Genomic DNA, 14885 nt, shown 5'->3' with positions numbered 1-14885 from the left:
AAGTCCAAACCATCCATCCAGACAACTCCCTGCTGCCTGCGTGGCACCTGTAACACCACCTGGGCTGCCCTGCTCCTTCCCCTGCCGCATTACTGCCTGTGTATAGTATATATATTATATATATATATTTAAAAAGATGTATAATATAAAGCTATACATATATACGTATATACGATGACTCATGGATGGCCTGCCGCATACAGGATCCCCTGAGTGGTCTTGTCGAAGCCCAAGTGTCCCTTCACCCTTCCTCCCCCTCCGCCCCTTGCCCCCGTCCGTTCCGAAATCCAACTACAGCGAACCCCGCCACCTCGGCACCTGTGTTTACAATGTCCTATATATTTGTGGTTAACAAAGTGAAGGTGGTAACTACTGGTGTCTCAATAAAGTTATGACGTTCAAAGTAACCAAACTATATGAAAAAAATGGTCTGTGTTTTCTTCTGTGTGGAGGGATGGCTTTTTTCGCTTGGTTTGCTACGAGAGCACGGCTCCTGTGCTCCTGCACGGCTGGCTGGCAAGTTTAGTGACAGTCAGTGGCTTGAATGGAGGAAGGAGACCTAAAGAACTGCCCTTATTGAGATATATATTTCAGGGGGAGCTCATGGTTGCTTGTTTTGCTTGGCCTAAGTTTCAAATCACACACACCGTCAAGTGTCTCTTACCTAATCAGTAGGAAAACGTGAGAAGGAGCTTAACGTGCCATATTGGAAGTAGAATCTCACTGTGAAAGGGATATGGCTATAGGAGGTGTGGATGGCGGATATACAGGAATATAGGGTACAAACCTATATGAAAATAAACATCCGTATTTCTACACACGGGGAAGCACATCTGTTTATTCCTTTGATGTGTCCTTACCTCTATTCATCTATGTGTGACCATTGCTCGGGAGTCTAGCATAGTACACATTTTCAAAACATAATCAAATACTGGAAAAACAGAGCTCTCAGGGCACTGCTGACAGTGGGTGTCAGCAATTGACAGCCCACCATTAAAAAGGATCTAATTTCAACTGGCTCTGCAATAAAAATAAAATTCAAAATCCCATCCCATGCCGATGCTTAGGTAAAGCTTCCTTCTCATCCCCTTTTAGTGAGCCTGTCACTGAGTACCTGAGTATCACATTTCCCAACCCTTGTGCAGTTTGAGGACGATAAGCAGAGGCACATGATGGCGAGGCCTGTACCCAGTCCTCCAAACTGTCTCCCCTCTTGGGGACACAACTGAGCACACACACGCTGTAGCTTCATGTCAGATTATATGCAAAAGTGTTGACATACCCATCTGTTTCTTGATTAATCTTTGTTTGGACAAAGACCCCTCCTACAGTCCCAGCTTTTGGGGTGGAAGTGTTGTAGGGATATCATGCCCACAGAAAGGCAAATGTCTGTGTTGGTGACAGGTGGAGTTAAAAACTGATGAGACAAAATGTTGCCAAAAGCAATCATTTAAGATGAATAAGACTCCAACATTACCAGTTTGTTTGTTTCTTCTAATCATTTGAAATCTCTTTAATTTTGCTTTCTGGTATTTCAAGCCCTTATGAGTCATGTTTTGAAGCTTCTCCCTGCAGCCATGACATCAAGAAACAGAATTCTATTATAAAGTTGGTTTTTTAAAAAAAATTCACATAATCCCAGGACTCGAGGATATGAGACTTTGTTTAGTGTATCATAGAATTCAATAAAATCATATGCTTTGGCACAATTGAAACAACCCCATTTCCCTCCTTCAAAGGCCCAACTGGCCTAAAGCTCTGTACAAACTCTGTTTTGCAGCGATATTTGGCTCGCTCTCGGGGAATCAGCACTCCCTCACCATTCCCCCTTCCCCGGGCCGCAGCTCTCCACGTTAGCTCTCCAACTCTCTGGAGAGTGCTGGGGGAAGGAAGCTGCTGTCTCGTCCTCTCTGTCTCCAGCTCTCTTTCTTTCCTTAATGCTTGTTCTCTCTACTGCTCCATCTATTTCTTTGCCTTTCCAGCCTGCCTGGAAACAGTGTCCTGTACAGGAGCCAGGAGCATTAGGGCATCTGCGCCTGTGAGAAGCATCAAGCTGAAGCTGGTAGAGGTAGCTAGGGAGAGCTCGGGGTGGAGCTGCATGAGGGCTTGCAACGCCACCCTCTCCACCATCCCTTTCTGGAATGGTCTGCCATAGGAACAGAGCAAGTGCAGCAAGCTGGCTCTGCCAGAGAGACCCTTCTTTTTTTTCCATATCACCTCATGCAAGCCTTGCCAAAAATCATGACTTTCCTTTTCAGCCCCAGCCTCCATTGTCATCAAAACAAGGCAGAAAAAAATCTCACCGAACATCTCTCACTTGTGATCAGTAGAGAGAAACTAAATGATGTGATGGCTTCTGCCAGCGATCCTGTAATTGCTTCCCGTTGCGTGTGGTTTCTGAGTGCCTACAAAAGCCCTGCACTGGGGCTGCCCTATGCTCCCTGCTCCCCACAGCACGTTGTTCAATCATGTTGTTAATCTTTTATCCAGCAGCCCAGCAGAGTGATCAAGCTTCTTCCTTTTCTACAGAGAAAACATTAGTAAGAACAGGAAGGCAGTAGTGCAGCTTGGCACCTGAAATACTGTGTATATAATCCCTAGCACTGGGGACAGAGAAGCAATGAGAAACAATAAATATACAAAGAGAGCAAAGGGGGGAGAGAGAGAGAGGGAGGAATGAGAAATATGGGAGTTTAACATGAGAGAGGGAGCTGTGGATCTCGTAGTCACTGAATCGTATAATTCATTTACTGGTGCATGAATGATGAGGTTCAGTGACTGATATCCTGCATTCTTGGGGAGATTTTGGCTGTATGAGAATACAGCATGGTAATTTCTGAGAGGATTTGCTGAAGGTAAGAAGCATAAATAAAACAAAGGAAAAAATAAGCTTGATCAATACAGCCAACAGAGACTCTGTTGGTGCAGTATTTCATCTTGCAAGTGCTGCATAAAGCTATTGGTCTCTGTGAGCAGATATTAATGAAGCAGCACACAAGCTTTGGTAGCACTTTCCTTTGGAGGGCTGCAAAATGCTGGATAAATATTCATTTAGCACTGCAAGCAGCCTTGTTTGGTAAATCTTACTATTCACTTTTTGCAGACCAAGTAGTTAATTGCCTTGCTCAAAGTTAGGGCAGAGGATCAGTGACAGAACCACAGGAATATCCAGACAGAATCTGGCACAAGTATTTTCACCAAGAAAAAAATGTTTTGCACCAGGTCTGTGTTCCAGCCCAAACGGGCAGGAAAAAAAAATAAACCAGAATGACAATGATTAGTGACTATGAGCTGAAGCCAGACATTTAAATTAGGAACAGGGCACATTTTTAACTGCAAGAGGTGACTAGTCATTGTACAAACAAGGAAAGTGGCAGCTTTTCTATCTCATATCTTTAGGAAAGTTGTTTTATTCTCTCACTGAGATCACATTCTGGCCTATCGCACCCACACACAGATTCGCTCGTTAGTTTCAGAAGGACTCACTTATGGATATAAGACGACAGAAATGACTCCTTAATTCCCAGTCCTGCAATGCGATACATGCTGGCAGTCTCTGAGCACACCCGAAGCCTTGCTGATTCCAGTGGCGCTCTGAGCAAGGACAGGGTCTGCCTGTGCTCATCAAGGTGCATGACTGCAACCTTGAATGTTATTAAATAAGCATAAGCTTCTGCTGCAATGCTGAAAAAGTGACATCGTGTTTTAAAGCAGAGGAAACTCACCTGTTGCTTTTTAATGACATGGACAATGCTGTTCTACACAGATTTCTGCAGCACTGGGAATTCTTGATACTGGCAAGAAAACAATTCTTCATTAGTACTAAATCTGTCCATCCTACTTTTGATTTTAATGCAGACTCGACACCCATTCCTATAATTACTTGTACCCACTCACAGCTTTACCCACAGGAATACTCCAAATGTCATTGGTGAGACCAAGCTTATACATAAAGCTAAACAAGTGGAAACTTGTTTGTAGTCTGAAGTTCTTATTTTAGCATTTTCTTCTATCTTTGGCCAATATAACCTTTAGAAAAGTAATTCTGCCTGTGTACCTAAGTCTGCTTGAATGGCTGAATATTTGTGAGCCTTGCGTGAAGGAGAAGGATCTGAAATCTTTGTATATTTGGAAGAAAGAGATGTAACAAAACAACAGACAAAGGATTTACAGGAAAGGGAGCTGGAATCCTCCGGCAGGATCCCCTGCAGCAAAAACCATCATTCCATAGAATAAGGTTAATTAACTGGCAATTATTTCTGAAGTGCATCTGAATCTAATATATTTGCCACAAAGATGTCATTAAAAGAGCATCAAGCCACTGCTGGAAGTCAAGACTACTTAACACCTCACCACCCTCACCACAATTGCACTACTACACATGACTGAAACTGCACGTCTCTCATGTTGGAGCCCCTTCAGCCGCAATTCACAGGGAAACGTGCTCTTCCCCAAGCCCCCCGCTGCCACAGCCTGTCCACCGGCCATCACTCACTCCAAGATATGCCACTCACACACCTGGAGGGCTCTTACACTGACTTATAACATAAGAAAGCAGTGGGAATGATTCTTCTGTCTTCACTCCTGCTCCAGCTGAGCTGGTTCAGTGGAAACTGTCCTTCCTGAAACAGCCTACCTCAGCCTAGAAAGGTTCTTAAAGAAGAGCAAAATCAGTTATCTCTGGTTTTGTCTGTATTGTTCAGGCAGGCACACAAACAATTTTACTGTTGTGCCTGATTCCAGATGACCACCAACTGCTCCAAACTGCGGTGGGTATTGAGAACCACCCATCAGCTGTTCTAGACACCTTCCCATAGCTGGCCTGAGGGTATGGTCCCACTACGTCCTTGTTATGGCCTGCAGAAGAGGGTGGGAAAGGGCTGTGGAGCGCCTCGGTGGGAAACGAACTCCAAGCTGAGCTAAATGGAAGCCTCTTGTGGTGTCTACGGAGCAGCAGTGCAGCTGAGAGATGGTGTCTTGGGCTCTCCCAGGCTTGGTCATCCCTAGAGGTTGCACAGAACATGTCATGGTGCTAAGAAAAACATTTCAATGCCAGAGTCCCTCAGGGCTCTTTGATGTCCTAGGTGACCCCATTTCACAGGATCCTCATGACCCTGCCCCTCTTCCCTCCCCCTCCACACACGCTTGCAATGGTGGCCGAAAGGTGCTTCTTTCTCTCACGACCAAAGGCCTCAACATAAGAAACGGGTATGCCTCCATTCCCCCTACACAAGAGGAAGGGGTAACAACAGGGAAATTTTAAAATATGTATCACTGCCGTGGGGGTTCTCTCCTCATGGAGGTGAGCTGACGACACTCTCTCCTCCAGCCACACAGGCAAGCGCTGGGGCACGACTGCAGGCTCCCCTATACCACGGGGCCTGCAGGGGGGTGCGCGCTTCTCCAGGGTAGCATGTCGGGAGCCCCAGAGAGCTCCACAGCATCGCTCAGGCCACGTTTTCAAGTGCCCTCGAAGCCGAGACGCCATTGCGACTTCAGGGCTTGAAAACCGCGGTGCGGGAACCGCAGCGGCCTCAGCCCGGCCCGCGCGACACCGCCTCCGCGCGCGGGGCGGAGCCTGAGCGGCGTGCACGCGCGCGCATGCGCCTGGGCTCGAGCGCCCCCCGCCGCTCTCGCCCGTGGGGGGGTAGGGGCGTGGCCATCCCCGCGCAGGTGGGCGGAGGCGGTCGCCGCTGGGGGGCGGGGCGAAGGCGGGTTCCTGGGGCGCGGGCGCTCTAGCCGGCGGACTCTGTGCTCTGGAGGAGGGAGGGCGGGCGGGGGGAGGAGGAGGAGGAGGAGGAGGTAGCTTCTGCTCCAAGATGGCGGCGCAGAGGAGGAGCCTGCTGCAGAGTGTGAGTGGCACCTTCCCCCCCTCCGTGCACACGCACCCCCCCAGGTGGGTGCGAGGGGGGACCCGGGCCTCCTCCTCGTCCGCCCCCCGCAGTGCCGTGTGGGAAGGGGGAGGCCCGGCGAGGGAGGTGGGTTGCTGCCCCCCGCCCCCTGTGCTGCCCGAGGGCAGGGTGTCCCAGCTCGGAGGGGGGCCCTGCGTGCTCATCGATCCGCAGCCTGGGCTGGCCTGCCGCCCTGCAGCGCTGTGGGACTGCTGGGGGGCGGCAGGAGGCGGGGGGGCCGTGCCTGTGCTGCCGGCCGCGGGCTGCTCGGCGGTGCGAGGGGGCAGCTGCCGTGTGCAGGCTGCGTGTGTGCACAGGCGGCGTGTGCCAGGGCCATGGCGGCCCCAGGGATGCCTCTCTCGTTGCTGGCAGCAGCAGGGGCTCAGTCCCCCTGTCCTGGGTGAGCCTGCTCCCGTGGGGAACCAGAGCCTTCCCTGTGCTCCCGTGCCACCGGTGCGTGAGGGTCTGACTCACCGAATGACTAGTTAGTGCGGTGCTGTATCGGGTGTGAAACTCAGGTGCAAATTTCACTTCTGGTTCCTTGTTAGCAAGAGCTGCAGGTGCAGCCAGAGCTCAGAGGGAAAGGAAGCGGTAAGTGATCCAGTTCTGCAGCAGGGAATATGCAGTTATTGGCGGGGGAGGTGTGCTACCCTGTTAGCAAAGGGAGAAGGGTTGAGAAGAGGGTGGAGATGGACTTGTAACTGTACTGGAGCAGGATCCTCACTTCAGGCTGCTTGGGGTTTACACGGTCTCTTTCCTCTTTCTGTCTCCCAGGAACAGCAGCCCAGTTGGACAGACGACTTACCATCCTGCCATCTCTCTGGGGTGGGCTCAGCTCCAAACCGTTCCTACAGTGCAGATGGCAAGGGGACAGAGGGTCACCCCTTGGAAGATAACTGGTTAAAATTCAGGTAAGTGGGTTGCACCTGGGACACAGACTCCTGCAGACACAAGGGCAGGTAAAAGTGGTATTTAGTTTGTCACACAGGACTCGGAAGAAGAGGGTGGGGCACAAGCATGCAGGAGGTGTCTGGAGGAATGTGTTGTCTGTGCCTCACGGATGTCTGTGACCTCATTGCTTCTGCCCTCTTTGACAGGAGTGAGAACAACTGCTACCTGTATGGTGTCTTCAATGGCTATGATGGCAATCGAGTCACCAACTTTGTGGGTCAGAGGCTCTCTGCAGAATTGCTGCTGGGCCAGCTACATGCGGATCACAGCGATGCTGATGTGCGTCGAGTTCTGCTGCAGGTAAAGAAGCTTTGGCTGGGAACGGTTCTTGCTTCTCACGCTACCCACCTCCTCTTTTTGCCACCGGGGAGCAGCATCTGGTTTCTGTGGGGGTTGGGAACATCTGCCAATGGTTGCGATTGCACTCATCCTGAGCAGCTGTAGTGCTTTGTTTCACTCCCACCTCATACCCATCTGTCCCCCTGGCTCTGTCAGCGCGCTGCTGAGAGCTCTCCAGGAAGCTGCAGCTGGCCTTCGCTGGACATGTAGGAACAAGTCAGCCTGTGAAGGAGATGACAATGAGTGAAAGGGAGAAGTTAATGTGTAAGGAGATGGATTTGTGAGTGTGCTTTCTTGAGTGATAGACAAGTTCTTACAATCAACGAACAAAATCAGATAGGTCTGACATTGCTTTGAGCATAATTTTTATGGTTTTGTCTCCTGTTTTGAGTAATTGCAAATTGTTTTTACAAGCTGTTAACTAGTTGCGCTAAAACAATTGTGTGATCCTTGAATGTCTGTACGTACAGTGATCAACCACTATGAGCCAGTCTTAGGGAGGTGGGGTATTTGATAAGAGCTTAGTTTCTCTTTATGGCCTTTTTTAGGCTTTTGATGTGGTAGAAAGAAGTTTCCTGGAGTCCATTGATGATGCCTTGGCAGAGAAGGCCAGCCTGCAGTCCCAGCTACCAGAGGTAAAGTAGCCTTAAGAATGGAGATTGCTGGGTGAGTCTTGGGCATATTAGTCAGTCTGGTCCAAGGGAGGCTGTAATGTAAAATTATTTCTCCATGGCTCTCTTCTGGGAGCTTGCATGAAGTAAAGCAAGCATCTTGGTCCATTTCCCAGAGTTCCCACTGTTCACACTGGCACTGATTAGACCCATCATTGGTTATCTTAGTAAGGAACTGAACATGTCATGGAGAGATGTTCAACCTGTACGTGTGGCTCCTCCAGGACAAAGCCATATGACACAGATGAGAAGCAAGGCCTCAAATTTGCATGGCATCTGGGCAGATGTGGATTCTGTTCTTCAGGTGAACTGGACTGTCATCCCAGAATCTTATTGGAGCTGTGTCATTTGTTAGGATTGAACAAATAATTGTATGTCTTGCACAGTCTTGGCATGAGGCGAAGACATGCCAAGATGAGTCCCCTCCCTACAGAATTTTTATTCCAGCTGTGGTTTCGGTGTTGTGGACTGTGTGTTTAAGCTTCCCCCTCATTTTGGGTTCCAGGGTGTCCCTCACCACCAGCTGCCGCCTCAGTACCAGAAGATTGTGGAGAGATTGAAGGCTGTAGAGCAGGAGATCTCTGGAGGAGCCATGGCTATTGTGGCTGTTGTTCTCAACAACAAGCTCTATATCGCCAATGTGGGTGAGTTGGTTTTTGTCAGCACTTCAGTCTAGGCATTTCTGAGGACAGCTGCAGTTCTAGGAATTGAAAGAAATTTGAATGTGGGGGACAGTTTCCTTGGTCTGTGGCCAAGGAGCGATATGCTTGTTACTTATGGGAGCACTTGAAATCAGCCTGGCTCTTTATCTCTGCAGATGTTGGCTGATGCAATGTGTATGACCAAAGAACAGAAGGAAAATGGGTTGAGAGGCAGTAGTGCAGGTTCACTGAGAAGTAGAGAGCTTTCTTGTGAGGTACCAGCTCAGGCCTGGATGAAGAGCTGCCTAGCAGGCCTACTATGCTGCTAGCAAGACTACTTTTTGGAGATCATGATGAGACAGCACATGAGCCTTTCTCTTCTTTTCTGTCTCTATTTCCCTCTCCTCTTCCTTTTCCATTTGGATATGTTCTCCCTCTTAACGGCAGAGCTATCCGGTGCCTCATCTCGCTGCTCCCACTGCAGGTACCAATCGGGCACTGTTATGCAAGTCCACGGTGGATGGGCTGCAGGTGACTCAGCTCAACGTGGACCATACGACAGAGAATGAGGATGAACTTTTTCGCTTCTCCCAGCTGGGTGAGTGTTGGGTTTCATGTTCTTACCTGAGAACATCGTATGCCTCCATTTACCTGGGGCACCAGGAATGACTCAAACCACTGGAAACAATAAATGACCACAAAAAGAAGCTTACTGTGGTTTCAAATGACAAGTTCAGTGTCTTCTTTTCCTCCATATCTAGCCATTGTGAGGCTACAGAGTAAGTTTAGCTAACTGAACCAGCAGAAAACTGTCCATTTTTTTCAAGTTTTGAGGGTTAGTTTTGTGTCCGACTGCCAAACTGACATTGATTTGCCCTCCAGCTATGTGATTGCTGGAGTCTGTAGGAAGGCAGGAGTGGAAACACACAGCCAGAGGGCAGAAGCGGAGTGGGCAGTATATGACTGCTCCTTTGGAGGCAAACCACAGTTATGCTGGGTTAAGTTCTGTGTGATGCTGCGCCCTCGGGATGGCGCGTTTCAATATGGCTTAGTACAAGCTGCTGCCAAAAAAGCAGCTATGCTTCAGACAGAGCCAGGCCAAGCACTGGCATTTACTGCTCTCACATCAGTAACTATTGAACCCTAATGTTGACATTTTGCTTTAGGCAATTTCCCTTTTCCTTTACAGTGTTTGATATGTTTTCTTTCTTTGTCTAGAACTAGCCGAGACCACTTGTGTGATTGCTAGTACCGAATTCTTCTTATTGAGATACTTATGTTCTGTGCCTTTGTTTAGGTAGATCTAACTTGGCAGTCTTCATTAGGTTTGCCTGGTAGATACATTCTTATCTGGTGAGGCTGTTGATCTGGTAATTGTCTGCTGCCAGGTCTTGTTTTGTTGGGGTTTTTTTTGTATTTATCTTCCATTTCCTCTTACTCGTACTCCTGCAGTAGGGGTACATGCTATGAAACAGAAGACGGAATACAAGAATCCAGGGAAAGAGCCCCTTTGACTGCCTTTCTACTGCCAAAAATGCAGAATTTAGCTGCAGTCCATAGCAGAACAGGGATCTGCTAGAAATACCGACCTTAACGTGGCGCAGCAGCGTCTCTCCTGCTGGCAGTACCAGCAGAAGGGAGAGCCTGTGGAACTAGCTAGTGTGCACAGGCTGTTTTGGGGGGCCAAAGGAGGTTGTTGTAGGGCTAGGTTGGAGCATAAGGATAAGAGGTAGTAGGGATAGCGTTTGTCATGATGGTGCCTGTGTCGCACCTCTCCTGGGGGAAGGGAGGGAGAGGTCTTAGCCTTCGTGGCTTTTCACACTGCATATTGCAGCTTGTTCAGTGCTCCAGGAGAGTTGCTGTGATTTAGACACAACCTCTCTGGCATGCTGTGAGGCTCCCTGAGTTTGTGTCTGCCGATAGCGTGTAGCCCCCTGCCAGGAGCTGGCAAATGAGCCAGGCCATGTTGATGAGTCAGCTTTGGTCTGCAAGCAGATGGCAGAATTGTGTCTTACTGCTGGGGTAGGTGTGGAGCCATCTGTGCAGTGAGGCTTGGTTTGACTCAGAGGGAGAGTTTCAGTTGGACCCCTGCCTTCACCTTGTACTGAGGACAGTCATCCCTAGATAAAATCTCAAAATAACATTTTCTGCCTGTTAGCTCTAGGTATAGCCAGGAAAGGGGAATTGCCAGAACGGCCCAGGTAAGTGGCTCCTCTGCTCTGAGTCCTGCCTCAAATAGTAGCCGCACCCAGATAGTCCCTGTTAGAACCTTCTTCAAGATGGGATTCCTTCCTAGCCCCTGCCAGAGGTATATCCCCTTAAATTTATTGAAATAAATACTTGTTTGGTCATTGTCCTTATTTTAGGAGTAGCCCACATCAGTTTGAGCACTTGAGCAAATTCAGTGCCTCTTGTAGATAGTTCTCCTTTTCTCCATCTGCAATCTAGTGTATTAGTGAAATTGTCATGCGGAGTTTAGGAGCAGGGGTCAATAACAGGTGGAATAAAAAGCAGAATCCTTCACAGACGTTTTCCTCCTTCCTGTGTTCTCCTCCCATCGCATAGTCCAGAGCTGACAGGTGCAGATGTTCCCCTGCCTTTTCGGCGAACGCCTGTGCGCCAAGGCCAGCTGCCACCGGTGGCTTTGGACCCGGATGTGGGCTTTGTCTCAGGGCCAGCTGGTGCATTCAGAGTGCACATATTGGGCTCTGTGCATCTCTCTCCTTCTTTCTCCTTCCCAGATTACAACTAATGAAAAGGCGTCCCTTGGAACACAGCAAACTGCTCTTCCTTTTCTCCTTGTTGGACTCCTGATGATTCTTTGGCATCTCGTTTTGTCTTTAGCTGTGGATATTTCTTTTCTCATTCATGACAGTGTAACCGGAGGAAGTCCTGCAAGTTTCCCCAAAGTCAATTAAACTTTTTTCTTTTTCAATCTGGCAGGCTTGGATGCAGGGAAAATAAAACAAGTGGGAACTATTCGTGGGCAGGAAAGCACTCGGCGCATTGGAGATTACAAAGTCAAATACGGCTATACTGATATTGAACTGCTCAGGTCAGAAAAACTCAACTTTGTGGTTTCAAGCCCTCCTTTTCTTCATGACCCCTCCATTCTCACCTACTGTGTCACCATTAAATACTAAATAACACTGTCTCCTTCCAGTGCTGCTAAATCTAAGCCCATCATAGCAGAGCCTGAAATCCATGGAGGGCACTCGCTGGATGGGGTGACTGGCTTCTTGGTGCTCATGTCTGAAGGGCTCTACAAAGCGCTGGAGGCAGCTCATGGGCCTGGGCAGGCCAACCAGGTGAGCCTGCTCACATGAGAAACGTTCCCTTGGCTATTGACTCACTCTGGTGGTGTCAGCTGCTCTCATACAGACTTTCCTCCTCATCTTTCCTGTGAATGCTGGCCAGGTTGAATGCCTGTGCCACCCCATTCCGGTCTGTAATAATATGGGAGCTGCTTTGCCAAGCCAGTTCTTCTAGGCAGCTGCCTGTCCCTTAGGAGTAGCCCATTAAAGGAAATGGGATGATTCAAGGCACAAGGGCACATATTAGCAGGTGAGACTGGCAAGCATCAGTTGGATGAGTTGCCATAAAAACTCTTAGATAAGATGGCAGGAACAGGTTTCCTCCAAAATCTCCTAAACATCCTTCTTTTTTTCTTTTTCTTTTTTTTTTCTTTTTTTTTTTTTCCTTTCTGCTCAGGAAATTGCAGCCATGATAGCCACAGAGTTTGCCAAGCAGACATCACTGGATGCTGTGGCACAAGCAGTAGTGGACCGGGTTAAGCGGATCCACTGTGACACTTTTGCCAGTGGTGGGGAACGGTCCAAATTCTGTCCCCGGCATGAAGACATGACGCTGCTTGTGAGGAACTTTGGGTACCCCCTGGGTGAGATGAGCCAGCCTACGCTGACACCAACGCAAGGTAAGTTGAGGAGAGAATGAAACTAAATGGAGGGTGGAAGATAAGATCTCTTGATCAATCCAGCACTGACCTAACATCGGGAGAAGAGATACTCAGTGTAGAATGAATCTTCTTATTAAAGGGATTATTGGCTTCTGAGACATAGAGCCTGTGACAATTTGACAGAATACAGTACAGATCTAAGCTGTACTAAACTGTCTGAGAAAGGCAGTTTAATATAAATTCCGGGGTTCTTTGGCCCTTTCTTTGCCGCTGTGCACCCCCAGTCACTCATGTCTCAACTACAGTCTATAACTCTTGTTTTCTCCCTTCTCAGGAGGCCGTGTCTACCCAGTCTCTGTGCCGTATTCCAGCTCCCAAAGCACAAGCAAGACGAGTGTCACGCTGTCTCTTGTCATGCCTTCCCAGGGCCAGATGGTCAATGGTGCCCACAGCAGCTCAACTCTGGACGAAGCCACCCCCACCCTCACTAAGTAAAAGTCCTGCTACCCACAGTTTTTCCCTGCACCTCACACTGTGTAAAGTGGTTGAAAAGCAGAGAGACACCTGTCAGTTACCTGTCAATCATTCCCTTATCTGGAGCGTGGCCTTCCTGACTGCAGTATCGACAGCCAGCATAATGTGTTAGCTGGAGAGCGCTTGTGTGAGGAGTGGGAATGAGTAAAGTGAGCAGCTCTGAAGCCAGCTCTGGGAACATGCCTTGGGAGCAGCATCTGCTGCTGTTCGCGGAGGGCCCTCTGGCAGCGAGCAGCCCTTCTCTCTGGATCTTGTGCGCCAAGAGTGTTGGGTGCTGTGCGTGCAGGGAGTGTGGGTGCCTTTCATTTTAATAAGGAAGAGGGGCTGTGCAGGTCACCTGTAAGGCTGCTGGAGAGGCTGTGCTGCACAAGTTGGCTTGCTCGGAGGCAGAGGCCAGGGTAGCAAAAAAGGATAAAGGTTAGAACTGGACTCTGTTTGGATCCACTTTGCAGTATCGTACTAGCTAGTGGCTTGGTTTAGGTTCAGCCTTTGGCACAGGGTGGTGTGCGTACACACTGCGAAGTGAAGAAGGTCTCTGGTTATTGTGTTCTGGTAGCTCCAGAAACAATGAGGCTGACGCAGTAGAGCTGCTTTGGCTGCTACGCAGGTCAAACAAGAATAGCTTTCCTTGCTGCCAGACTCTTCCCGTAAAGCTCATACTGTATGGATATGGGGAGGCCAGCAGAGTGCATGACTCTTCCCCCCCCCCCCCCCCTTCCCCCCCTCCCCTTTTTTTTCCCAATTTTTTTTCCTACTTCCTCTCCTCTGTTCCTCAGATGCCTGGTTGTACTTAAGGCCTTCCAGTTAAATGTGAATCAGATACCTTTTGGCCTTCATCAGTTCCAAGCAGTTCTCAACACTTCTAGTGCTCTGATACAGCAAGAGACTGCAACTTTTTACCTGTTTGCTGAGGATAGCTTGATTTGTGAAGAAGCTGGCACTTGTTCTGATGCTTTTCTTGTCCAAAGCATCAAATGGAGGAAAAATAAAAATGCTTGTGTTCTCTCTTTTTTTCTCTCCATAGCCAAAGCCCAACTGTGACGCTCCAGTCAACTAATACTCACACGCAGAGTAGCAGCTCGAGTTCAGATGGGGGTCTCTTCCGCTCCCGACCCACCCACTCGCTCCAGCCGGATGAAGATGGGCGCGTGGAGCCCTATGTGGATTTTGCAGAGTTTTACCGGCTTTGGAACATGGACCATGGCGAGCAGGGAGCACTGGCTGTGTCCTAACGTGGAAATCTGCCTCCTCCAGACACCCTGCGCTCGGCTGCGTCAGCAAAGACTGAGGCAAGAATGAGAGCACTCCACTGAGGGCTGTGTTCTTCCGAGAGTTAACTCTTATCCAGGATGTGCTGAACACTGGGCTGGGGGGCATGTGCAGCGCTCTCTACACACGTGTTGCCTGTGCCATGCACCCAACCCTGACCAACCTCGTTCCCTTGGAAGCCCTGTGAATAGGGGAAAGGGTCTTGAATGCAACCCTCCTGCAGGTTTTTGCATTAAAGACGCAGAGAGGGCTCCCTCTGGATAATGCAGGAGTAGGGGCCTGTACAAAGGCTGTGTGTGCGCGCGTGTGTAGGTGTACGCGTGTGTGCCTGCGTGTGTGTGTGCTGTCATAATGTTTCCACAACTCAATTCATAATGCTGTGATTCCAGTGTTCAACTCCATAGAAGATACCTCTATTTTGCAGAATAAATAACTTATAGCTACACTCATTGGCACCTATGTGGCTTGCTCTCTTCCTTACAATGTCATGTGTGGGTGTGACAGCTCTTCCTGGTGAAACCGTCTATTCCTCCAGAATAGGGGGTTGCACCTTGCAGCAGGCAAGCTTCTGTTGTAAAAGTGGCCTGAGCCCTTGCAGGTGACTTAAAAGGGTAAGGTCTTTGTCCCGTGCTTACTTATTTGCTGAGCTTTGGCACTGGATTATGGCTTGGAG

General features: G+C 49.1%; 1 protein-coding gene and 1 long non-coding RNA gene across 2 annotated transcripts; one reads left to right on the top strand and one right to left on the bottom strand.

Annotated features, from left to right (window-relative positions):
* Positions 1–1520: 1520 nt before the first annotated feature.
* On the bottom strand, positions 1521–5559 carry LOC142404676 (uncharacterized). The gene is made up of 3 exons (XR_012773934.1): positions 5313–5559; positions 3726–3811; positions 1521–2523 (listed from the first exon to the last, which is right to left on the bottom strand). It is a non-coding gene; the product is annotated as an uncharacterized LOC142404676 (long non-coding RNA).
* A 158-nt stretch (positions 5560–5717) lies between these two features.
* On the top strand, positions 5718–14657 carry TAB1 (TGF-beta activated kinase 1 (MAP3K7) binding protein 1). The gene is made up of 11 exons (XM_075500415.1): positions 5718–5852; positions 6666–6802; positions 6989–7142; positions 7730–7816; positions 8358–8496; positions 8978–9091; positions 11437–11548; positions 11657–11801; positions 12205–12427; positions 12744–12900; positions 13968–14657. The coding sequence occupies exons 1-11, from the start codon at positions 5820–5822 to the stop codon at positions 14173–14175; spliced, it is 1509 nt and encodes a 502-aa protein (XP_075356530.1). The 5' UTR covers positions 5718–5819; the 3' UTR covers positions 14176–14657.
* Positions 14658–14885: the final 228 nt, after the last annotated feature.

The sequence above is a fragment of the Mycteria americana genome, chromosome 1 (assembly GCF_035582795.1).
Source record: "Mycteria americana isolate JAX WOST 10 ecotype Jacksonville Zoo and Gardens chromosome 1, USCA_MyAme_1.0, whole genome shotgun sequence".
NCBI classification, from domain to species: Eukaryota; Metazoa; Chordata; class Aves; order Ciconiiformes; family Ciconiidae; genus Mycteria; species Mycteria americana.
Note: the sequence above shows the minus strand (reverse complement) of the source record. Positions and strands in the feature narration are given on the sequence as shown.

Excerpts from the sequence above, each read along its gene's own strand:
- TAB1 (XM_075500415.1), top strand. The coding sequence starts at position 5,820 with ATGGCGGCGCAGAGGAGGAGCCTGCTGCAGAGT. Across the intron at positions 5,853-6,665 it reads GGAGGAGCCTGCTGCAGAGT|GAACAGCAGCCCAGTTGGAC; the intron begins GTGAGTGGCACC and ends TCTGTCTCCCAG. Across the intron at positions 11,549-11,656 it reads ACTGATATTGAACTGCTCAG|TGCTGCTAAATCTAAGCCCA; the intron begins GTCAGAAAAACT and ends GTCTCCTTCCAG.